This window comes from Nothobranchius furzeri, chromosome 8 (assembly GCF_043380555.1).
Source record: "Nothobranchius furzeri strain GRZ-AD chromosome 8, NfurGRZ-RIMD1, whole genome shotgun sequence".
In the NCBI taxonomy this organism is placed as follows: Eukaryota; Metazoa; Chordata; class Actinopteri; order Cyprinodontiformes; family Nothobranchiidae; genus Nothobranchius; species Nothobranchius furzeri.
This window is the reverse complement of record NC_091748.1, coordinates 71,396,347-71,417,335: the sequence shown is the minus strand read 5'-3', so window position 1 is coordinate 71,417,335 and position 20,989 is coordinate 71,396,347. Positions and strand designations below refer to the sequence as shown.

Genomic DNA, 20,989 nt, shown 5'->3' with positions numbered 1-20,989 from the left:
TCTATATCTGGTAAAAAAAAAAAAAAGGTTCTTTATGCATTGTTTTAAATTGCATTATATTCATACCATGTTTTATGTTAACTGTATGTTTAAAAGAACCAACAATAATCTAGATAAGGGGCACTTGCCTGTATGGAATAAGTCAACACACACAAAAGGTGCTGATGACAACATGAAAACTGTGTAACTGAACTGAAACGCTTCCTTATAAAATACTCATTTTAAAATTTGCTAATATAAATAAGCAACTATAGGAAATAAATAATATTAAAATAAAATATGTATGTATACACACACACACACACAAATATGTATACATATATATATATATATATATATATATATATATATATATATATATATATATATGTGTGTGTGTATATGTATGTATGTATATGTATATATAAAGCTTTACATCTAACATCAATGAGTAAATTCAGATAGCAGTCCTGTATCCCTCTCTGCCTCTTAAACTTTATACGATCGCGTGCCGATTTAAACATGCACGAATGGGTACTCACACGCATCCAGCATGACCGCATAGTAACACACACACACACACACACACACACACACACACACACACACACACACACACACACACACACACACACACACAGACCTAAAATCTGCCCTCAGTCACGTGCAGATATATAATTGTTCTCCACACATCAGTGAATATTACTGAGTCAAGGGACTTTTCTCAAATGTTAGGACAACACATGACACAATTCCACAACTGTCTCTAGAAAATCTCATAAACATATAGAATTATTCAGAGAAGTCATTTTTGAATCATGTTTTCAAAAGGAGAACGTTTTTTGTTTTTAATTAGTCTGTGTCAGTATATTAGATAGGCTACACAAACGTCCCTATTACTAAAAAGTTATTGTTAAATCAGCACTAAAATGGAACAGACTCTGGAACTCTGTCCCACTGAGCCAGTGGACTCAGTGGTCTCCTTTAAAAAGCAGTTGAAAACACCTGTTCAGGCTGGCTTTTATGTGACCTTCATCATCACCCTCTCCTTATTCCGCTCCTATTCTGCCTTTCCCAGGATCCACTCATTTCCCTCTTTCCTATTCACTTTCTCTCCCCCTTTCCTTAAATTTTTAATCACAATTTTTATTTCTTCTCATTTAAAACAAACTTTTTTATGTTTAATTTGTTTTGTTTTTGTGAAGCGCCTCGTGAGTTTTATCTTGAGAGACCCCATACAAAAGATGATTTTCTTTCTTTTCCACCACAATAAACAAAATCTCTCAATGACAATAAAACATTCGTCCATGTCAAAATCTGTTCCTGTGTGAATTTCAATGAGGTATTTATTCTTTATTTTAGCTGAAAATATGTTTTAAAACATAGAATAGTTTTGATAGAACAACTGTGTCAATTGTGCTTTTGGAAAATGTCATAAAAGTAATGCAGCTTTTCTGTTTGATGCTTGTTAGTTGCCCACATATTTTCATATATAGCACAGAAATAACAACAAAAACATGTTCATATAAATATCAAAGTTTTTACTCGATTATAATGACAATAATAACCAAAATAGTAAAATCAATCAACCATGAAACATGATTCAACTCATTTTCTGTTCAGTTTATTCATAAAGCACCAGCTCAGGACACAAACCATCTGAAATGAACTAAATCATTTCAGGCCCTGAATTAGGCCAACCGATCGGAATAAGTACTATTACATTTTCAAAAACTATAATCATTATAAACTACCAATGAGTCAAATTTGCACTACAAAGCAAGCAGGAGACCGAATATAAACATTTTAAGCAAGCACAATAATAGGGTGAGGGTTTCAACAGGGAGAAACCACCAGCAGAACCAGAACTGGACTCGTGTTTAAATAGGATTCGGTGAATAATAAAAGTTATCCCAGAGCTGTTTTATTACAAATTTTATGGACACACAAGTTTACAAATAAACAAAAATGTAGCAGTTAGGGAAAAAAGAGCTCGAGAGACTCTTGAAGCTGAATTTGAGACAAAAACATTGATGTAATAATATCCACCATATGTTTTGCCTCAGAAATCAATGTTAGTAAGACAAATGTCAGGCGTCTCCTTAGAGGAAGCGCCTAAACGTATAAACATAAGGAGGTGATTACGGAGAAAGAGCTGTCGCGTTGAGATGATAAAATGCCAAAAAAGCAGCGAAACCTGAGCGAGCTCTAAGACAAAGACGATCCATCTCTCAGACACTTCCGGTCTGGTCGCCATGACAGCTGAGCTGAAACAGACAGCTGGCAGATGATGTCAAGATTACTCGCACTCGGCAGACTTCTCTCTGCCTTTCTTGGCTCTTTGTGTTTTTTTGTTTTCCAAGCTTATTTTCTATCTGTGACTACATGCACCACTAAACATAGGGCACTAAAACCTAAATATTATTCGGAGTTTTTCATTTCCCTCCATGCCCTTAGGGATCCCCAGGCTCCCAGACCTGAAGCCAACCAGGAAGTGACAAAAATTGCAGTTCCTCCCTCATCCACTAGGTGCTGTCACCAGAAGTGAGCAAATCCTCTTAGGGAGCCTAAGTCTCCTCGTCTTTCCAGATCACATATATCTTGTACTTCAATTTAAATGAAAAGTAATGTAATGTAAAAGTTCGTAATTAGCATGACTACAAATCAGACATCGGTACGTCGTATATATGATGTCACCACATAATCTTCTCTCCCATAGCGTAGCTGCTACTTACCACATGGCCAGATTTATGGTGGGTCTTTACTCCTAAAGGAAGAATTTGAAGCTGGCTGAACTTACTGCCATTTTTTCAGTTTTTCTCCGTGTCTGGTTCTACAACATCACTTTGGTGAAATACATTTGTAGTCCTGGACATATTTTCACACTAAACCTAAAATAATGTTTACCCCCGTTCGAAAATAAGCGCGTTGTCTTGGCATCGGAATGCTTCTTTAAAATTCGCAAACACCATATGTGAAATCCATGGCACATGACAAACTGAATTAGAAAATAGCATTTGTAGCCCCACTGACTTGCATTAATTTTTTCGTTCTTCTGGGGACCCATGGTCCATGGGCATGACTTAGGCCAGGGGTGTCGAACTCAAATTCACACTGGGCCAAAATGAAAAACTGGGACGAAGTTGCGGGCCAAACTCAATATTTTTTTTAAAGTGACAGCAAATGTGCACATTTTTCTTTATCTACAGATAAGAACGGTTGAACCTTTTCATTTGGAAACAAACTTATTTTTGCAGTAACACTAAATGTGGAATAACCAAATTACACATGAGCAAGTCAATTTTAATAAATAAAGCACACATCAGTGGTATTCGTTACTTACGTCTCAGTTTAAAAAAAGTATTTTATTCCTTATAATCTGCGTATATTCAGCATTTATTCTTATTTTGTATCTTTTGAATCTTTTAAGTGTTTCTCTTTTATGTTTTCTTGTTTATTCTTTAATTTTTACTCTCCTTTGTTGCTCCTGTAATGAACGTTATTGCTGCCGTGACGCCAAGCTTTCCCCACTGAGGGACAATAAAGGGATTTTCTATTTTATTTCTATTCTATTCTTCTATCTGTAATCTGTCCTATTTTAAAATAGGTTCATTTATTTTCACAGGCCAACAACATAAATAAAAAATAGTCCTTTTCTTAAATGAAAATGCAATATCTCACCTATTAACATTCATGCTTTGGAGCAGAAAAGGTTAATAAAAGCAAAATAATTCAATCCCAGTTTTCTCCACTCTGATTTCCTGTGATGCTCACCTGTTCCAGTTAGACCTGCATCTGTGGGGGTGGGCTCTGAGCTGAGGAAGGAGTTCATCAGTGAGAAACAGTTGCTCACACAGGCTTGTGCAGCTGGACATGGAGAGCATCTGGACCACGCAGTTGTGTCGGGGAGGGGGATAAAAGCCGCAGCAGCAACAGAGTCATACTGACTTGAGCGTGTTGCTAAACTGGAGTTAAATCATCTCGGTCTGGAAGTTGGTCGGTGTGCTTTCTATGTCAGCAGCAAACAGATTACCGAGCTGTTAAAATCCATTTCTGGGCTTCAAAGTCGGCTAATTGCTGAGTAAACTCAGCGCTGAGTAAGGCCTAGTCCACAAGTAGCCATTTTTTTTTTTAACGAATATCCGCCCATCCAAAAACTTGCATCTACACCACCTCGTTTTAAAAAGAAACTCTGTCTGCACGTACCCGGATAAATACGTTGTTAAGGACATGCCAGACCTGTAGGCGGCAGTACTTCCCCCGTTCTGAACCTCGTCCTTCATCTGTGGTCTTCCGCATGGAGCAGTAAGTCCGCTTGCAAAAACAAACAAGCAAAAAGCGCTTGGACAATTGATAAAGAGAGCGCAGCTCTGAGGGCATCTGCTGTCGGCTAGGGTAAACACAGGTCGCACACGTGATGTCAGCATTTTTTTGTCGCGGAAAGTGACGTTGCGGAACTTAAAACTCCGGTTTTGTCTGTCCACACGCAGACACCCAAAATGGAGAAAACGCAGATCTTCACTTTGGCCGGAGTTTTTAAAAAGATCCGTTTTCGTGTGAAAAAACTCCAAAAAAAATATCTACGTTTTGGCAGATCCCCAGCTACGTGTGGACAGGGCCTAAGAGGAGTGTTTTCAGTTTGTCCGAGGCAGAGGAGGTAACGCTGCAGACGCTGATGCTAGTAGCATGGATGCTAATGACTGTATAGAGATACGGGTTTTTCTCCTTGAAGCATCAACATGTTCCACCTTCCTTCTGCATCAATCTTTCTCTCCCTGGACATTTTGGGATGATGTGTGGAGTAATTTTCACTTGTTGCATTAATTAAACATGGAAGTGGATACACTGCGACCTAGTGGCAAGTTACTGCACTGGGAACAAAATCACCATTCATTATGGGAAATGTAGTTTATAGTCAATGTGCACTTTGAAGCGGCATAGACTTATTTTAAGACAGTTGAATCTCTCGCGGGCCACATAAAATGATGTGGCGGGCCACATCTGGCCCGCGGGCCTTGTGTCTGACACATGTGACTTAGGCTCTCTATTGACTTCAATGTTAAACTTAACAGCAGAAATAAACATGTTTACAGCCTGGCTAAAAAGTATTTTAGGTTAAATAGCTTACAGTGATGACAACTCCGAAGGGGATGAATGTTTTTGTGTAATTAAACACTTGAAATTATGAATATATAGATTTGATTGACAGATAGCATGAGCTGTTGTTAGCGCTAGCGGCTAGCTCCGAGGCAAGCATCAACTTCAGACTCGCATTTAAAAATGTTCGGCCATTTCTCTGGACTTTAGTTGTGTGTGTGTGTGTGTGTGTGTGTGTGTGTGTGTGTGTGTGTGTGTGTGTGTGTGTGTGTGTGTGTGTGTGTGTGTGTGTGTGTGTGTGTGTGTGTGTGTGTGCTATAAAAGCTATTTTCTAATCCCGTTTGTTATGTGCCATGGATTTCACATTTTATGTCTGTTAATCTTATAGACACATTCTGATGCCATGACCGTGCTTATTTTCGAACAAAGGCAAAAGACATTTTAAGTTTAGTGTGAAAATATGTCCAAAACTCCAAATGCGCATTACCAAATTTACATCATCAAACCACACACGGAGAACAGCAGAGAAAGAACGTCGGTAAGTGTAGCAAATTTCAAATCCTTCTTTCAGGAGGACAGAACCACCATAAATGTGGCCACGTGGTAAGTAGCAGTTACGGTAGAGGTGAGGAGATAATTTAATTTTATGCAACGTACCAACATCTGATTTGGAGACATGCTAAGTCCAAATTTTTACAAGCTGACAAATCTCTAAATACATGACTGGCATGGTCAAAACACACATCATTACTTTTCACTTGAATTGAAGTACAACATATGTGCGTTTCAGGGTGTAGCGTTATGAATATGCCATTTCTGCCCATAACAGCTGCCCTTTGACACAGTGACAGTGTGCATAAATTGCCAAGGTTGTGCGCTTGCTTCTGATGTTTACATTACAGCGAAGAAGACAGAAGAAGGATGAAGAACGCTTTTCATTAGTTAATCAAAGAACTTTATTTCTAATAAAGCTAATCAAAACAACTGTTGGTCAATAATAATCAGGTGACTGATCTGTGAAATCACAATGTTATGATTTATGTGTTTATTGAATAACAAGATTTTGGGCTAACTGAGCTAGACATCCTGATCCACATAAGGTAAACACATGACACATTGTTCACTCATCCAATCAGAACTTCCTCTCTGATGCGTGGCAGAGTCCTGTGGTGTTTAGTTAATCTGTCCACTCCGATTGGCTAAGAATCAAAAACAACTAAGCTTAATAAAACAGAACAACGCCATTTTAATTTAGTCTTCAACGGAGTTCCAACGAGTTTTCAACGCAGCTCCAACGAGGAGTTCCATCAGTTCAACGCAGTTCCAACCAAGTACTCGACCAGCTCTCAAATCCATCTGATGTCCATCATCGCTAAGTGAAGTACAGACTGGCCAGCTGTATTTTCTACTTTTAAGCTGAGAACTGTCAAGCTGGAAAATTCCGTCGTTTTATCAACAAGACGACGATTCCTTCAGAATAAAAGCTGAACTCTCTGACCCAGAAAGGAGGGGGTCTCTACGTGACGCTGAAACCTGCCGTTGTACCGGGAGACGTTCCACAGACTGGTTTGTCGTGCTGCCGACGCTGTTTCACCTGTTCCAGCACAAGGAGGGTCCAAGGACCTGGCATCCGGATCTAACACATAAGTCTCCGCATGGTACGTGGATCGGCATAGATTGCGTCTCAAGTCTTCCTCCTGAAATCCATCTTCGGTCAGTTAAGTCAAAACAACATCCCGCACTCAGACTCGCCGCCACCAGATGGAGATTCTGAACGGACACACACACTCCAACACTTCAGCATTACATTCATCTGCATCCATCATTAGGGAGTTAGTCCTGGTGATTGTTTCGAATAATTATAAAATAAATATTCTAAAACGTCCCATCTCTCTCTCTCTCTTCTTGTCTCTAATTCAATACAAGGTGTTTGAATAAAATTCCCTGTAGTAAAAACAACCTCTTTTGATTCTAGGGGGCCCGGTCCAAAGATTAATGATCCAGCTCAGGTTTAGATCAGTGATATCTCTGGACCTTAATAAAAGTTGTAAGAATATACCAACTATATTCCGCTACAAGGCCGTAGGGCAAAGCAGATTAGAAAATTGCTCTCAAAGCCACATTCGCTTGCATTCATTTTTTATTTATGATGGTGACACAGTTTTTTTATCCCTTTTGGAAGTAAAATAAATAGAAATATTGTCTCCACCTCTAAGAGCACTCATTTAATACTTAACTTTACTAATTATATTTTTACATATAATTTCTTATAAATATGAATTATGAGTGAGTTCAGATTCTGCTCTCAGTGCTTCTGACTCAGATTATTATCAAATTAGTTCAACTCAATTTCAAATCTTTTGTCACAAAAAAGAAAATAAGCTGTAATCTCTCTCTCTCTCACACACACACACACACACACACTGAGCCTAGTGTGGATGGAGTTCTGCCAGGTTGTTTAGGAACTTCTGACTCTGGATAAAGTATTAACACGAACAAACCACATCACCGCCTGAACAGCTGTTCCTCATGTGAACCAGCTGAAAAGCATCTGTGTGACTCTGCTGCTCCACAACTGTCCTACTTTTGCAAACAGCTGCTTTGTCTAAGCTAAAAACCCACCCTGCCCTGACTTCCTCCTTGTCAGTGACAGGTCATCTTCTGGGGTGCTCTTGTAGCTGTCACAATAGATGAGGAGAAGATTTCTGTTCTGACAGCCAAATACCAGAAGCTCCATGATCTGTCTGGTCAATCTATCACTAAAAAAGCTGCTGCCTGCTGGAACACAGTCGTGGACTCTGGATCTTAAAGTGAAGCCCGAGGACAGACTTGACATTCGTGCACTGACCATTTTGCTCAAAGCGGATGAAGATCTGTTAAGTTAAATTAAATAATTATTAATGCAAGACATTTCCAAGCATTTAGTAACAACAAGTAACGTCTTTGGTTGTAGAAATCTGCTGAACACAGTTTCAACTAAGTATTTTCTTCATCTTGTGTTTATGTTTGTTGTTACGTCCCTAAAGAACTGTTTTCTGTTTTTTTTTTTCTTTTACTTTTATTTTGTTCTGTCATTTAAGATGTACATATCGGTGTGCAGGTGCACTCCTGCAATTGGTAGAAGAAGGCTGTGAAAGATCCTGATTGGGTGACTGGGAGGAGCAGACCTTTGAAGAAGAGCCTGATGGGAAGCAGCTGTGTCCTCCATTTTCTGCCCACATTAACCAGCCACCACTTTGTTTGTCCTGAGCTATGAGATAAATGAGTTATTAGTTTGGGGATTGTGGGGATGAACCAGCCTTTTTATTTATACCAGTTTTCTCCTGTCAGGGTTAGGGTCCATTATTATAAATAGTCCCTTCTGGTGTGGTTGCCCTCCTAGCTGGGTCGTAACATTGTCTAACCCGCCTGCACCCTCCTAGCTGGGTCGTAACATTGCCTAGCCCAGCCTTTCCACTGGATGCGTAAGCAGCACGTAACGTAATAAACGCATTTCAATCATGAGCTTCCTTCCCACCGCGAGCATTTCAAGCGTAGCCTGTAAGTCTAGCAGAAGTAAAATGATTTTGCTATGCAGGGTGGTCTAGCCACGCCTCATAGGAGCATCAGCAAGTCTACCACAGGCCCGAGCAATATTGTGTTATGGCAATCACAGCACTGTAACGGTCTGGTGGGCAGGATGTTACTGCGATGGAGCGAAACAAAGATGGTGGGGGCTCGTTTGAACTGTTATCAACTTTGGACTATTTGGGAGTATTTTCTTTGCTTTAAGAGCAGATGAGTTAGAAAAAGGATGTTTTTTCATCTTCAATGGTGTGTGGTGGATTATCCTGACTGACATTCATAACATTACGTTGTTTGTTGTCCAATACAGTGTTTCCCAAACCTGGTCCTCAGGGCACTGCCCTGCATGTTTTCCATGTTGCTCTTTTAAACACCAGTGGTTGCCTGCTACCACACACCTGACTTAAATAATGAGTGATTAACAGGTATCTGCAGCACTTGATGTCCTCCTGAGGAGGCAGCAAAAATGTTCCACGCTGGTCCCACAAGGTCAAAATGACAGGTGAATTTAAACACAACAGCAGCATGCATCAAGAAGGGTCCGTAGTTTATTTTTGGTTCGGTTGTCCTCGGCCACGGAGGTTTCACGTGCAAGGACAACAAGTTAAGCAACCTGCACAAAACTTTTAGTTTGAACATTTTCGGATGCTTTACACTGCTTTTGTGTTTGACTTCCTGTCTGGCCCGAACTGAACCGCTGAAGTTGATGCGTTCTAGGAGCGTAGTGTGTAAAGCAGGGGTATTCAATTCCGGTCCTGGAGGGCCGGTATTCAGCACGTTCAGCACGTTTTAGTTTCAACTCAACACACCTGATTTCAATCAGCAGGTGATTAACAGGCTTCAGCGGAGCTTGATGAGCTGCTGCACAGGTTCCCACTGAATCAAGTGTGTCGGATAGGGCTGGCGATATATCGATATTTTTAAGATATCGGTATAATTTTCAAATAAGATATAAGATTACTTTATATCTTTATATCGATATAAATGGCCAAACTGCTATGCTAGCGATTAGACACCATGCTAGCAACATGTTACTCCATCTCTAAGCGGTTATTACGTGTATTCTCACAAGTTTGCTCAATCTGAGAGCCTCTGGGTAATGTGCTGCTCTAAACTTTGCATTTGGCGTCCTGGTTTTTAATTATTTGGGGATGTTCAACGCCAACGGAGTTGTTTTTCCATCCTGCTCGTGCAGAGATGAGCCAAACCCCTCCCTCCCCTGTGCAATCAGGAAACATCTACGGATAGCCGGAGTGGCCAAATGACCTCAAACATGTTGTAAGGGTTTGAATAGTAAACTATAGGGCTACGGTTTCATTTTGAAGGCGAGCTCAACAGGTGAGAAATGTTGTTCCGGTTTTTCCGCTCTGGTTTGCTTTGCTAGTAAATACTCCGTTACGAGTGATTCTGTGGAAAACGTGAAGAGTTTGTAAGGCGTGGGTTACGGCAACAGTAGCCCGAAAATAATACTCATAAAAGTGCAACCAGAGACTCTGAGTCACTACAGTATAATTGTTGAAATGAGTCAATACTGTTAGACTCCAGCCATGTTTGCCCTGATAACTAATAGCTCCATGGTGCATGACCCATGTGATCTTCAGTAGATGCAATTACATCATCATACATTTAGTTTAACATGATAGACTTTTTTTTCCTCTGGACAAAAAATATATGATATGGGCCACCTCTGGATGAAATTTAAATAATTTTACATTAATTATAAATAATTATAAATATATAATTAAAAAGTGCCTGTGGGACATTTGATACACTCTAGCTCTCAACTGTGTGTGTGTGTGTGTGTGTGTGTGTGTGTGTGTGTGTGTGTGTGTGTGTGTGTGTGTGTGTGTGTGTGTGTGTGTGTGTGTGTTAGCAGACAGCTGTACCAGTGTTTCTAAAGCTCAGACTGGTAGAGAATAGGCACTCACCAAGGTTAAAGTTTGACAAGAATCAATACATTGTAATGCATTTAATCTACTGATTTATGTATATAATTTATCAAGACAGCTTGAAGTGAGTTAACTTGTAAACAATTTACAGGAGGAAAAATATTTTGATATATATCGTATATCGGAATTCAGCAAAAAGATATCGAGATATAAGTTCTTGTCCATATCGCCCAGCCCTAGTGTCGGAGCAGAGAAGCCACTAAAATGTGGTGCATACCGGCCCTCCAGGAATGAAACTGAATACCCCTGGCATAAACCATAGACTCTATGCTTCTGGGACACTTCCAAAATATAACACTTGGTGAAAATGCACCCATAGCAGTGGCTAATTGCTGCGTACAACATTTCACAGCTGTACTCAATGCTTATGCGTCCGGTGAAAAAGCCTGGTAAGAACCTGAAAATAACTAATTAAATTTGTATGAGTTCATTAAGTTATCACCAACTTCTCAAAATGTACAAAACGTCAACAATTTCACAAATACAAATATCTAAATATGTTTGGTTAACTTCCTGTAAGTTGACTGCAAACCTTTAAAAAAGTACACTTTTTGTTCCAGGGACAAAATTATTCCAAATATTTTATAATTTTTTTAACAATAAAATAAAATATTGGTTAACATAAAATTGTATTTGACTGCTAGGCAGTGCATCCTAAACTGACACTGCTAATTCAAACCACAGATGTATGTGATCCTGTTATGGAAATTTTATATTTCATTGCTTTAATCCTATTCACAAATGTCCTGAAGCATTCTCACACTCAAACACACCCACACACTGTTCTCCCCATACACACACACATTCTCTCACACAATGACCTCACTCCCATTCTTATCTACTTGTTTAAATAAACTCTGCGATCAGATGTTCGGGGCATTTTGCCTCGTGCATGTGCCACAGTTATAACTGGTTGCCTTGTCTGCTCGTTGTCTCCTTCCCTCTTCACTACAGGAAATGGGTTCATTGATAAACATATTGATAAAATCCCTAACAGATCCCCTGCAAAAGAGTGCTGTAACCATGGCAACAGAGTCACTAATCTTAAATAAGGGACAGGATAAATGTCCATGTATGAATCTATACTGACTGTGGAAAAAAATATATCACATTAGACCAGCTAAAAGAGAAAAGTATATGGGATAAATTTATCCTTTAGAGACCAGTTTGGAGCAGTTTTCATGCTGCTTGTGTGAACCAACAGCACACTGTGTGCCGTAACCAAGAGGATAATATTTCTATCTCTTCCTCCTCCTCCCGCCCCTCTTGGCACTACTCTACTCTAAGCTTTGCTTCTGTAAAATCCTGAAAATGTTGGAATTGGTGGTTTAAAAAAGCAGCTGCAGGAATGCAGAATGTGACTTCTGGGGAAAAAAAACACCATGAACTGGTCCCCGTTTGAACCTCTGCCACCTCGAAGCAGGTGGTTCAATCCCTGCACCTTCCGTGTTCTTGAGCAAGACACCAATTCCCTCCAGATGCCTTGGTGATACTGTATTGTAAGTTTGAGCATGTGTGCCAACAGTAGAAAGAGAAATGCAATGTGCTTTGAGTGACCTAAGTAAGAAAAATGTGTTGTAAGTAGATTTTTTATTTTTTGACATAATACTAAAAATAAAATGTCTGTAAAATGAAGAAAAAAGAAAGAAGTTGTCATTTAAAATATCTTAAAACAAGTTTATTGACATTTCAATGCATTTAAATCTGTTGGTCTGAAAAAGTCTAATACTATAAAGTGAGATTTTGGCTGAGTTCCAGGTTATTTTTCCTGCATGTGCCTGCTGCAACTGAACTCCAGTTAAACTACTGTCGAAAGCCTTAAAAGGAAAACATTTATTTATACACATACTAGTGAGGCTAAACCTGTGGAATTTTTGTGTATCTGGCCAAAAAACGTGTAGAATTACTCATCAGCTTTATCATTTGTGTTAGTCAGGTAACTGACTTTGAATTAAATATAACCGTTCATTCATCCACCCATCCATAAATCCATTCATCCATAAATCCAGTCATCTATCCAGTCATATAACTAGTGATTCATCCATCCATCCATATACCCAGTCATCCATCCATCCATCCATATACCCAGTCATCCATCCATCTATCCATCCAGCTATCCCGTCATTCATCCATGTATCTAGTCATCCATTTATCTATTCATACATCCATCCACCCATTTATCCCTCCACATATTCATTCATTCATCCATCCATCTATTCATCTATCCAATCATCCATCCATGTATCTAGTCATCCATATATCCAGTCATTCATCCATCCATCCATTCATCCGTCCATCCATCCAGCCATAAATCCGTCCATCCATACATATATCCGTCCATCCATCCATCCATCCATCCATCCATCCATATATCCGCCCATCCATCCATCCATCCATTAATTCATTCATTCATTCATCCATCCATGTATCTAGTCATCCATATATCCAGTCATTCATCCATCCATTCATATATCCATTCATACATCCATCCATCTATCCATATATCTGTCCAGTCATCCATCCATCTATCCATATACCCAGTCATCCATCCATCCATCCAGCTATCCCGTCATTCATCCATGTACCTAGTCATCCATTTATCTATTCATCCATCCATCCACCCATTTATCCCTCCATATATTCATTCATTCATCCGTCCATCTATTCATCTATCCAATCATCCATCCATGTATCTAGTCATCCATATATCCAGTCATTCATCCATCCATCCATTCATCCGTCCATCCATCCAGCCATAAATCCGTCCATCCATACATATATCCATCCATCCATCCATCCATCCATCCATATATCCGCCTGTCCATCCATCCATCCATCCATTCATCCATCCAGCCATAAATCCGTCCATCCATCCATATATCCATCCATCCATCCATCCATCCATCCATCCATATATCCGCCTGTCCATCCATCCATCCATATATCCGCCCGTCCATCCATCCATCCATCCATATATCCATTCATCAATCAACCAATCAACATTTCTGAAAATCATTAAAAGATCTCATAAATTCTGCACTGAAGTCACGATTTTGTTTAGTGTTTTTCTTCTATTGAAGAGACAACATCCCTGACACAGAACATTTGGCTGCAAACCGACAAAATGGGAACTAATTTAACTTGACTCTATATGTCCTTCATTCTGCTACAGGCGAATCTGACAACATTAATATGTCACAGTCATAGCACCACAATCTTCATCATCAGGCTGGAAAATATCCCAGCTTATCCTCATCGTCATCATAGCACACACACTGCAGATGTACTGGTATCTCTGTCCCCCTTCCCTCACTGGGTCTCTCTCCCTTAGCCCATCACCATGACAATAAGAGCCGGTTCCATGGATACAGTCGCTAGGCAACCAGCAGCATCAGCGGCAGAGCAGCAATGTCCTGTCAGAGCTTTAGTGGAGCCAACCTTGCTCTTATCTGCATGCATGTCGACTCTTTGAAGAGAATCGTTTTCCAGAAACTTGATTCTGAAGCCACGAATGTTTTTTTTAGACTGTCATCAGAGAATTGTTTTGATACGTGGGAAGAACAGCTGACATGTTTGTTAAAGAAAGAGGTAAGAGGCTGAGATCATCTGAAACATTCTCAGTCAAACCAAACACATTTACTCTTCTTGCTGTGGATTATTAAACTAAATAATTGTCATGAGCGCTAACGACTTTGACGATTTTAGGGTCAGCATCCATCACGGATAAAAAAAAACTTAACATTTCAGGCTTATTTTGTCCCAAAAGATGAAAACAGTAAAAACCATCACAAGTGACTGAGATTCTCTGTAACTGCACAACAATGTTTTCCTCACTCACACAAACTCCGTGCTTCATCTGCTGGGACACACTGAGAAGCTCGTGACTGACCTTTTGACCTTTTCAGCTGGAGAACCACCACTCTGCCTACTGAGCCATGGCTGCCCTACAAGAAGCATCTCAAACATAAAAATTAAGAGTCTTTGTTTCTCAAACAAAGAAACTAAAAAGACTAAATAATTTAAAGCCTCAACAGTGGTTTGGAAAAAAATCTAATATGTATGAATTTACTGGTTCACGTGGCAGGACAGAAAGTTATAATATGTGTAAATGTCATAAAGAAATACAGGAAACAGAAGGATCTGAGCTCTAGCTTTCAGGTGGGATGAGAAACAATTCATATATTGAAGTGTTGTCAATCTAAAAGTGTTGTTGATATAGTCCAGCAAAGTTTACCATCAAATATTAGGTTGCTTTCTGTCTCAAGTATTAAAAAGGACCAAAAACTAACAATAAACCCCCAAAGAACTTAAGCAAGGCATATTTTTATACAAATGCAGTGGTCTCTAGTAGGAATGAATGCCTTGTAAGTCGTACTCTGGGGACAAAAAGCTCTGGTGTGCCGGTTTCAGCATGGAGAACTCAGCAAGAGGAGAAAAAAGCTTCAGACAGCAGGATTTCTGGTCTTACTTCCTGATATTCTAACATCTTGCCTCTGATTGGCTAACAGCAATGCCTCGTTACCACTGAATCTGTTTGCTCTGCAACGTTGATGTTTTATCTCCATAAATAACACAAGCCTTAAGGAGTTCTGCAGTGCGATGGAGTTGCTAATGCTAACAGTTAGCTTCTACTAGCTGAGACGTTCTCTGCTCTTTCCTGGACGCTAAACCGAGTCAAGATGGGTGAGACCGTGAATGTTAAGTGACAGTTTGACGTAGATCTGTCAGGATAATCTAATCCTTGAGTGTCACCGTTTATTTCCTTTCAGAAACTAATGTTGTTATTTAAGATCTGTAGGATTCTCCTTTTTGGTCTAGATCAACTCCAACTAGCAGACCACACTTTCCTGTTTCTTTACTTCTGGGGTGGGGAGACTGGTCGCACTCTCTAACGCTGGTCCCGATACACTCTCAAAAGTACCGTTCTTCAGTAGGTTAGTTTAAATAGTTTGTTGTAGATAAACCATAGAAAATGGTACAAATGCCACACCTTGACCCCCTGAAGCCACCTCCATGGTCATCAGTCAAAGAAGGCCCCACCATTCATCCATTCCATTCACTCAGACATTCACACATTGATGGTGATGAGGATTATCCTTGGGGCGCTCTGATGGAGGTAATGCTGCAGAGTACAGGTGCCACCGGTCCCTCCAACCTCCAGCAGCAGGCAGGAAGTATGAAGTATCTTTCCCAAGGACACGACTGACATTGACAGAACATGGATTCGCACCGGCAACCCACTGGTTAGAGTGAATTGCTAACCCTTAAGCCACCGTCACCCCATGACCCCTTGGTAGAGCGTATTTTTTCCCTATATCTTATTGAAGCGTCCACTGAATTTAACTGAAAAATACCACATAAAAAATGCTCACCATATTGTGTTACACAGCATTCTCCAAATGAAATGATTCCATTCACAAAGAAATCAGAGTGTGTGTTTTTCTCAAACCCCTAACAGTTCTAGTAGGATCCATCAGCAGCCTTGCAATAAGTGCCTAGGAATGGTTCAAAGAGCACAACCTGAACTCTGGGGTTCGTTCAGCCTCCAAACTCTCAATAAATGAATGGCATCTGTGAAAAGCAGGTCCAGTTAGGTGAGATCCCATCTCCACAACCTGGGCTAGTATAGGTTTCCTGTCTGGGTAATCGCTCTGAACAAAAGCATCTGTCAGGGGCGTGAACTAAAAAAAACCTGCAGAACTCAGAGCAGAAGCTCCAGAACACGCCATCCCGGGATTCTGGTGTTTAGCAGCATGTGCAAATGTAACGTATGCTTTTAAAAATGTTAAAAAGAAACAACTTCATTCACTAACTTGTTCATTTGCCCTGCACAGAGCACTATAGTCTGACTCATTATGCACCAATCAGACTGCATACTTACTATTCTAAATTCTTTCATTTCGATCTGATAAAATTGATCACGGGTTCTGATGCAACAAATCACATTCATACATTTTCAAAGCACAGTTCTGTTGTAAAGCATTGATTTGCATACAAAATGACATGACCTGTAAATGGCCTGTATTTGTATAGCAGCTTCTTAAGCCCTTTTCAGATTGACATTCTGGAATATGTGTGGACAATTCAGTCCGGTTTTTAACCAGAACTGTGTTTTCAGACACACCAATTTTGTACCTGAACTTGTCCTTTCGGCTGCCTTCACACAGCAGGGAAAAGTTACAGATGTACGAGGGGAGGGGGTGGGAAGACTGTACCCAGAAATTGCGTAAACATAGTGCGGCGGGCGTACGTGCGTCATTTACCCAAACAAAGCTATTCAATCAAACATGGCCGACGAAGAGATAGAATTCCTCTCACTGATCGGACTTATGTTGAGCATAATTCTGCGCACACGAAGACACATAAGAGACCTGGATGATGAAGCTCAATGGCTAATAAAGGAATCACGGAAGCGGTGTGAAGCGCTTCGTCGCGCGTCTAGGAGACGGTACCACAGGAGGCGAGCTGCCATGGTTCGCCGCATGCTACAGGAGCGAGCTATCTAGGTGCGCACAGCATCCCCTGGTCGTCCCCTCCTCCCTGTCCGGAACTTGACCTCACCAGTCTGAAGCAGCCACCCTGTCCGTGACAAGTCCGGTCCTGTTACTAGGGCGCTTCGTCCGGTTCAATCACGGAAAAGGTTATCCGGATGTTTGTATTCAGACACAAAGGTCTTAAGGACAGCGTCCCAAACATTTCCGTTGTTCATGGCCTGTCTGAAGGGGGCTTTAGGGTTCTACAACCCCCCAAGGCGCTTCACAACACAATCAGTAATTCACCCATTCACACGCTAATGATGATGAGCTACAATGTAGCTACAGCTGCCCTGGGGTGCACTGACAGAGGCGAGGCCTGTCAAACCAACACATGCTCACACCCAAGGCGTCAAAATATGACGCGTGTGACCAAGCGTCAATATATGACGATTCGAGACGCCCCAGCGCGTCAGAAGATGATGATCAGGGACACGTGGCTCCACTGGTGTCAGTGTTTGACGCCCGCGGTCACACGGACATTATTCGACTATTTAACTTTCCCCTCACCCCAATCCTAACCTTAAGGTCAGTAACTGTGACCTTAAGGTTAGGATCAGGGTGAAGGGAAGGTTAAGTAGTTCACAAGTCGTTCTACAGTCCGTCTCACCACCGGCGTCGGATACCGACGCTCTGGGACGCTGCGTTATCAGTGTGTCCCTGATCGTCGTCTCCTGACGCGCTGGGGCATCCCGAATCGTCATATATTGACACTTGGTCACACACCTCCGGTCCCGCTGACCACCACCAGCAGGCAGGGCGGGTATACTTTCTTGCCCAAGGACACAACGGCAACATTCTCGGGAGCCGGGATCAAACCAATGGCTGGACTATCCGCGCTACCTCCTGAGCTGCTCTGGCTGACATCATGTATGTTTAAAATAGAGTCTGAATAATTGCCAGCAAATGCATCTTCGGCTGGGATGACTTAGAAAACAAAATGTTGCTTCACATATTCAAGTGTTTGCAAAATTATACAAATTATAGCAATCAGCAGAGACCTATGAGACGAAAATAGATTTAAAAAGTGATCTTAGACTCAGCATGAAATATTCAAAAATACTGCATGGAGTAATTAATAATTATCTTTGATAGAAAGAAGCTATTTGTGTGTGTTGCTTTATTGCCTACAAGTCAGGGAATAAAAGTAGAATCACACCATGAACTGAAACTGGAAAAAAAAAAACACAAAAAAGGTTCAGGTGTGGCAGTAAAGTATGTTAATAACAAGCCAGTGTCGTTACAGGCGTGTAACAAGCATGACAGATTTCTACCACTAAATAATGTGCAAGCAGGATAAGAAGCTGTGATACCTCAGGCTAGGGTATTTAACAGGTGTGTGTGTGTGTGTGAGAGAGAGAGAGAGAGAGAGAGAGAGAGAGAGAGAGAGAGAGAGAGAGAGAGAGAGAGAGAGAGAGAGAGAGAGAGAGAGAGAGAGAGAGAGAGAGAGAGAGAGAGAGAGAGAGAGAGAGAGAGAGAGAGAGAGAGAGAGAGAGAGAGATCACATTTGAAAGAGCATGACACAGTTATTGCAGATCAGCTTTGGGGTATGTGTCAAGACAGGAAAGTATATGACACTGCATCATACATCACACACACACACACACACACACACACACACACACACACACACACACACACACACACCCTCTACTTCTCCCTGCATGCTTCTTTCATTAGCTCATCAGAGCTTGGGAGTCCAAAAGATCCCTATCTGTTAAAGGTTAAGGGCCTTGGAGGATGGATTTTCAGTGCAAGTATTTCCTCTAAACCAGATGTTGGCCTTTTTAAAAAGTATCATTCTGACCACAGATGAGGATACTTGTATTCTCAGGACATTCTCATTTATGTAACATAACATTTTCCTAAAATGAGGCATCCTAATGAGACCCACTGAGCCTGTCTAAACCGCGGTGGCTGGAGCATGGAGGGATCCCCAGACTGAATGAGAAATACTGCAGCAGGTAGGTGCCGCTCGGTGTTGCCTTACGTGGTAAAGTAGAGTAGTTATCCATCTGGCACGGTGCTGAAGCTGGATACGGTTTCCTCAAATAAAAACCAAATTAAATCACTCCGTCGGTCCCCGTGAGGTCCGCAGCATCGAACAGGATCGGTCTACCGGGACGAGCTGAGCCGGTGTGAAAGCAGCACAGGTTCCCGCGCGACCAGCCGCATCTTTAGGACAACGACAGCGGAGGAGAGGACGGACGCACCGATCCGGCCGGTGCGGTGATTCATCCCAACGATCACCGCGCGAGTTTAAATCCGTCAGTCTCCCGCAGAGACGGGCTCCAGTTATCAGGTCCAAAATGATGAACGAATAAAGGAATGAACCCAGGTGTGGGCACACCCAGAGGAAGAGGAGGGACGGATCGACGGAGAGCAGTGGATCCTTTTCCTCCTCCGGTACGAAGTCTGCTGCAGGAAAAACACATTCAGCGGGTGCGTCTCCTCCCATCTGTCACCCCAACAGAGAGATAGAGAGAGAGAGAGAGAGAGAGAGAGAGAGAGAGAGAGAGAGAGAGAGAGATGGAACGAGGACGCCAGGTGGATTTGCGCCTGCGCATGAAGTTGGTGTGCAGTAATTGGGCTCTACGAGTTAATGTGAGACAAAAGAAGAGCAATGGACCTATTGGTGTGTGTGTGTGTGTGTGTGTGTGTGTGTGTGTGTGTGTGTGTGTGTGTGTGTGTGTGCTGAACATTTTTTATCCTAAATTGAATGACGTCATTTAAGGAGTTAAGGTTTTAAAGTCTTTATTTTTCATTCCAATAAAATGTTATTTATAAAGCTATTTAAAACAACCAGCAAAGGACCAAAGTGCTTTAATAACTAAATGAGCCATAGAACTCGCCATGTTTACACTATTGTCAACAACTCCTGGGTTTCCACAGATTTCTGTAGCTGCTGCTGATGCTCTTCCAGAAGGATCTTTGCTCCAGCTCTCACCTGCTGTCACTCATTTAGTACTTTTTATCTAAACAGACAAGGCAAAAGGATTTTGCTCTACGTGTCATTCTAGCCACGCTCCAATGGAGTGTCCTGACATGAACAGTCTTGTGTTTTGGTATGTGTGTGTTCAGGTTGTTCGTTGTCCAATAGCATGCAGAGACAGTTTGAAAGACAGCTGTAGACCCATGACTGAGCTGGGTCTAAGGGTCATGGCCATACAAAAGCTGGCCAGGCTACATTTTATCAACACTGTAATCAAAATTCTAGTTTAGATCATTTTTCTCTGAGAAACAATGTTTTCTGCTCGTTTACCAGTGAATCCGAATCAGACACCCAAACCCCTTCAGCAGACGCCTTTTGACGTGGAGGAGAAGTGGTTCAATTCTAATCAGGTTTGCAGCTCTTTTACTGAAGTCGTTTGGTAAATCATTACATCAGCGGTACTTAATAGGTGGCCCGCGGGCCGGACCTGGCCTCTCTTTGTGGCCCCCGAACCCCGCTTAACCCGAGCTTAAAACAGCAATAAATTATAATCAGAAAAACATCCATCCACTTTCTGAACCCGCTTGTCCACCACGTAGGGTCGCGGGGGGGCTATCTCCAGCGGTCAATGGGCAATCAGGCAGGGTACACCCTGGACAGAGAGCCAGTCCATCGCAGGGCAACACAAAGACACACAGGGCAAACAAGTATGCACACACACACACACACACACACACACACACACACACACACACACACACACACACACACACACACACACCTAAGGACAATTTAGACAGACCAGTTAACCTAACAGTCATGTTTTTGGACTGTGGGAGGAAGCCAGAGTACCCGGAGAGAACCCACGCATGCACAGGGAGAACATGCAAACTCCATGCAGAAAGACCCCAGGCCGGGAAGCGAACCCAGGACCT

The 20,989-nt window shown here is 41.6% G+C and overlaps 1 protein-coding gene across 2 annotated transcripts in view; it reads right to left on the bottom strand.

Annotated features, from left to right (window-relative positions):
• lrrc7 (leucine rich repeat containing 7) overlaps positions 1–19,583 on the bottom strand; it is a 121,976-nt gene extending 102,393 nt beyond the window's left edge. The window contains exon 1 of one of the 2 annotated variants that reach the window (XM_070554285.1): positions 19,113–19,583. In XM_070554285.1, the coding sequence (XP_070410386.1) occupies positions 19,113–19,137 (25 nt within the window). In that variant the 5' untranslated portion in view covers positions 19,138–19,583. The remainder of the gene's footprint in view (positions 1–19,112) is intronic. The other variant, XM_070554286.1, reaches the window with a different exon arrangement.
• Positions 19,584–20,989: the final 1,406 nt, after the last annotated feature.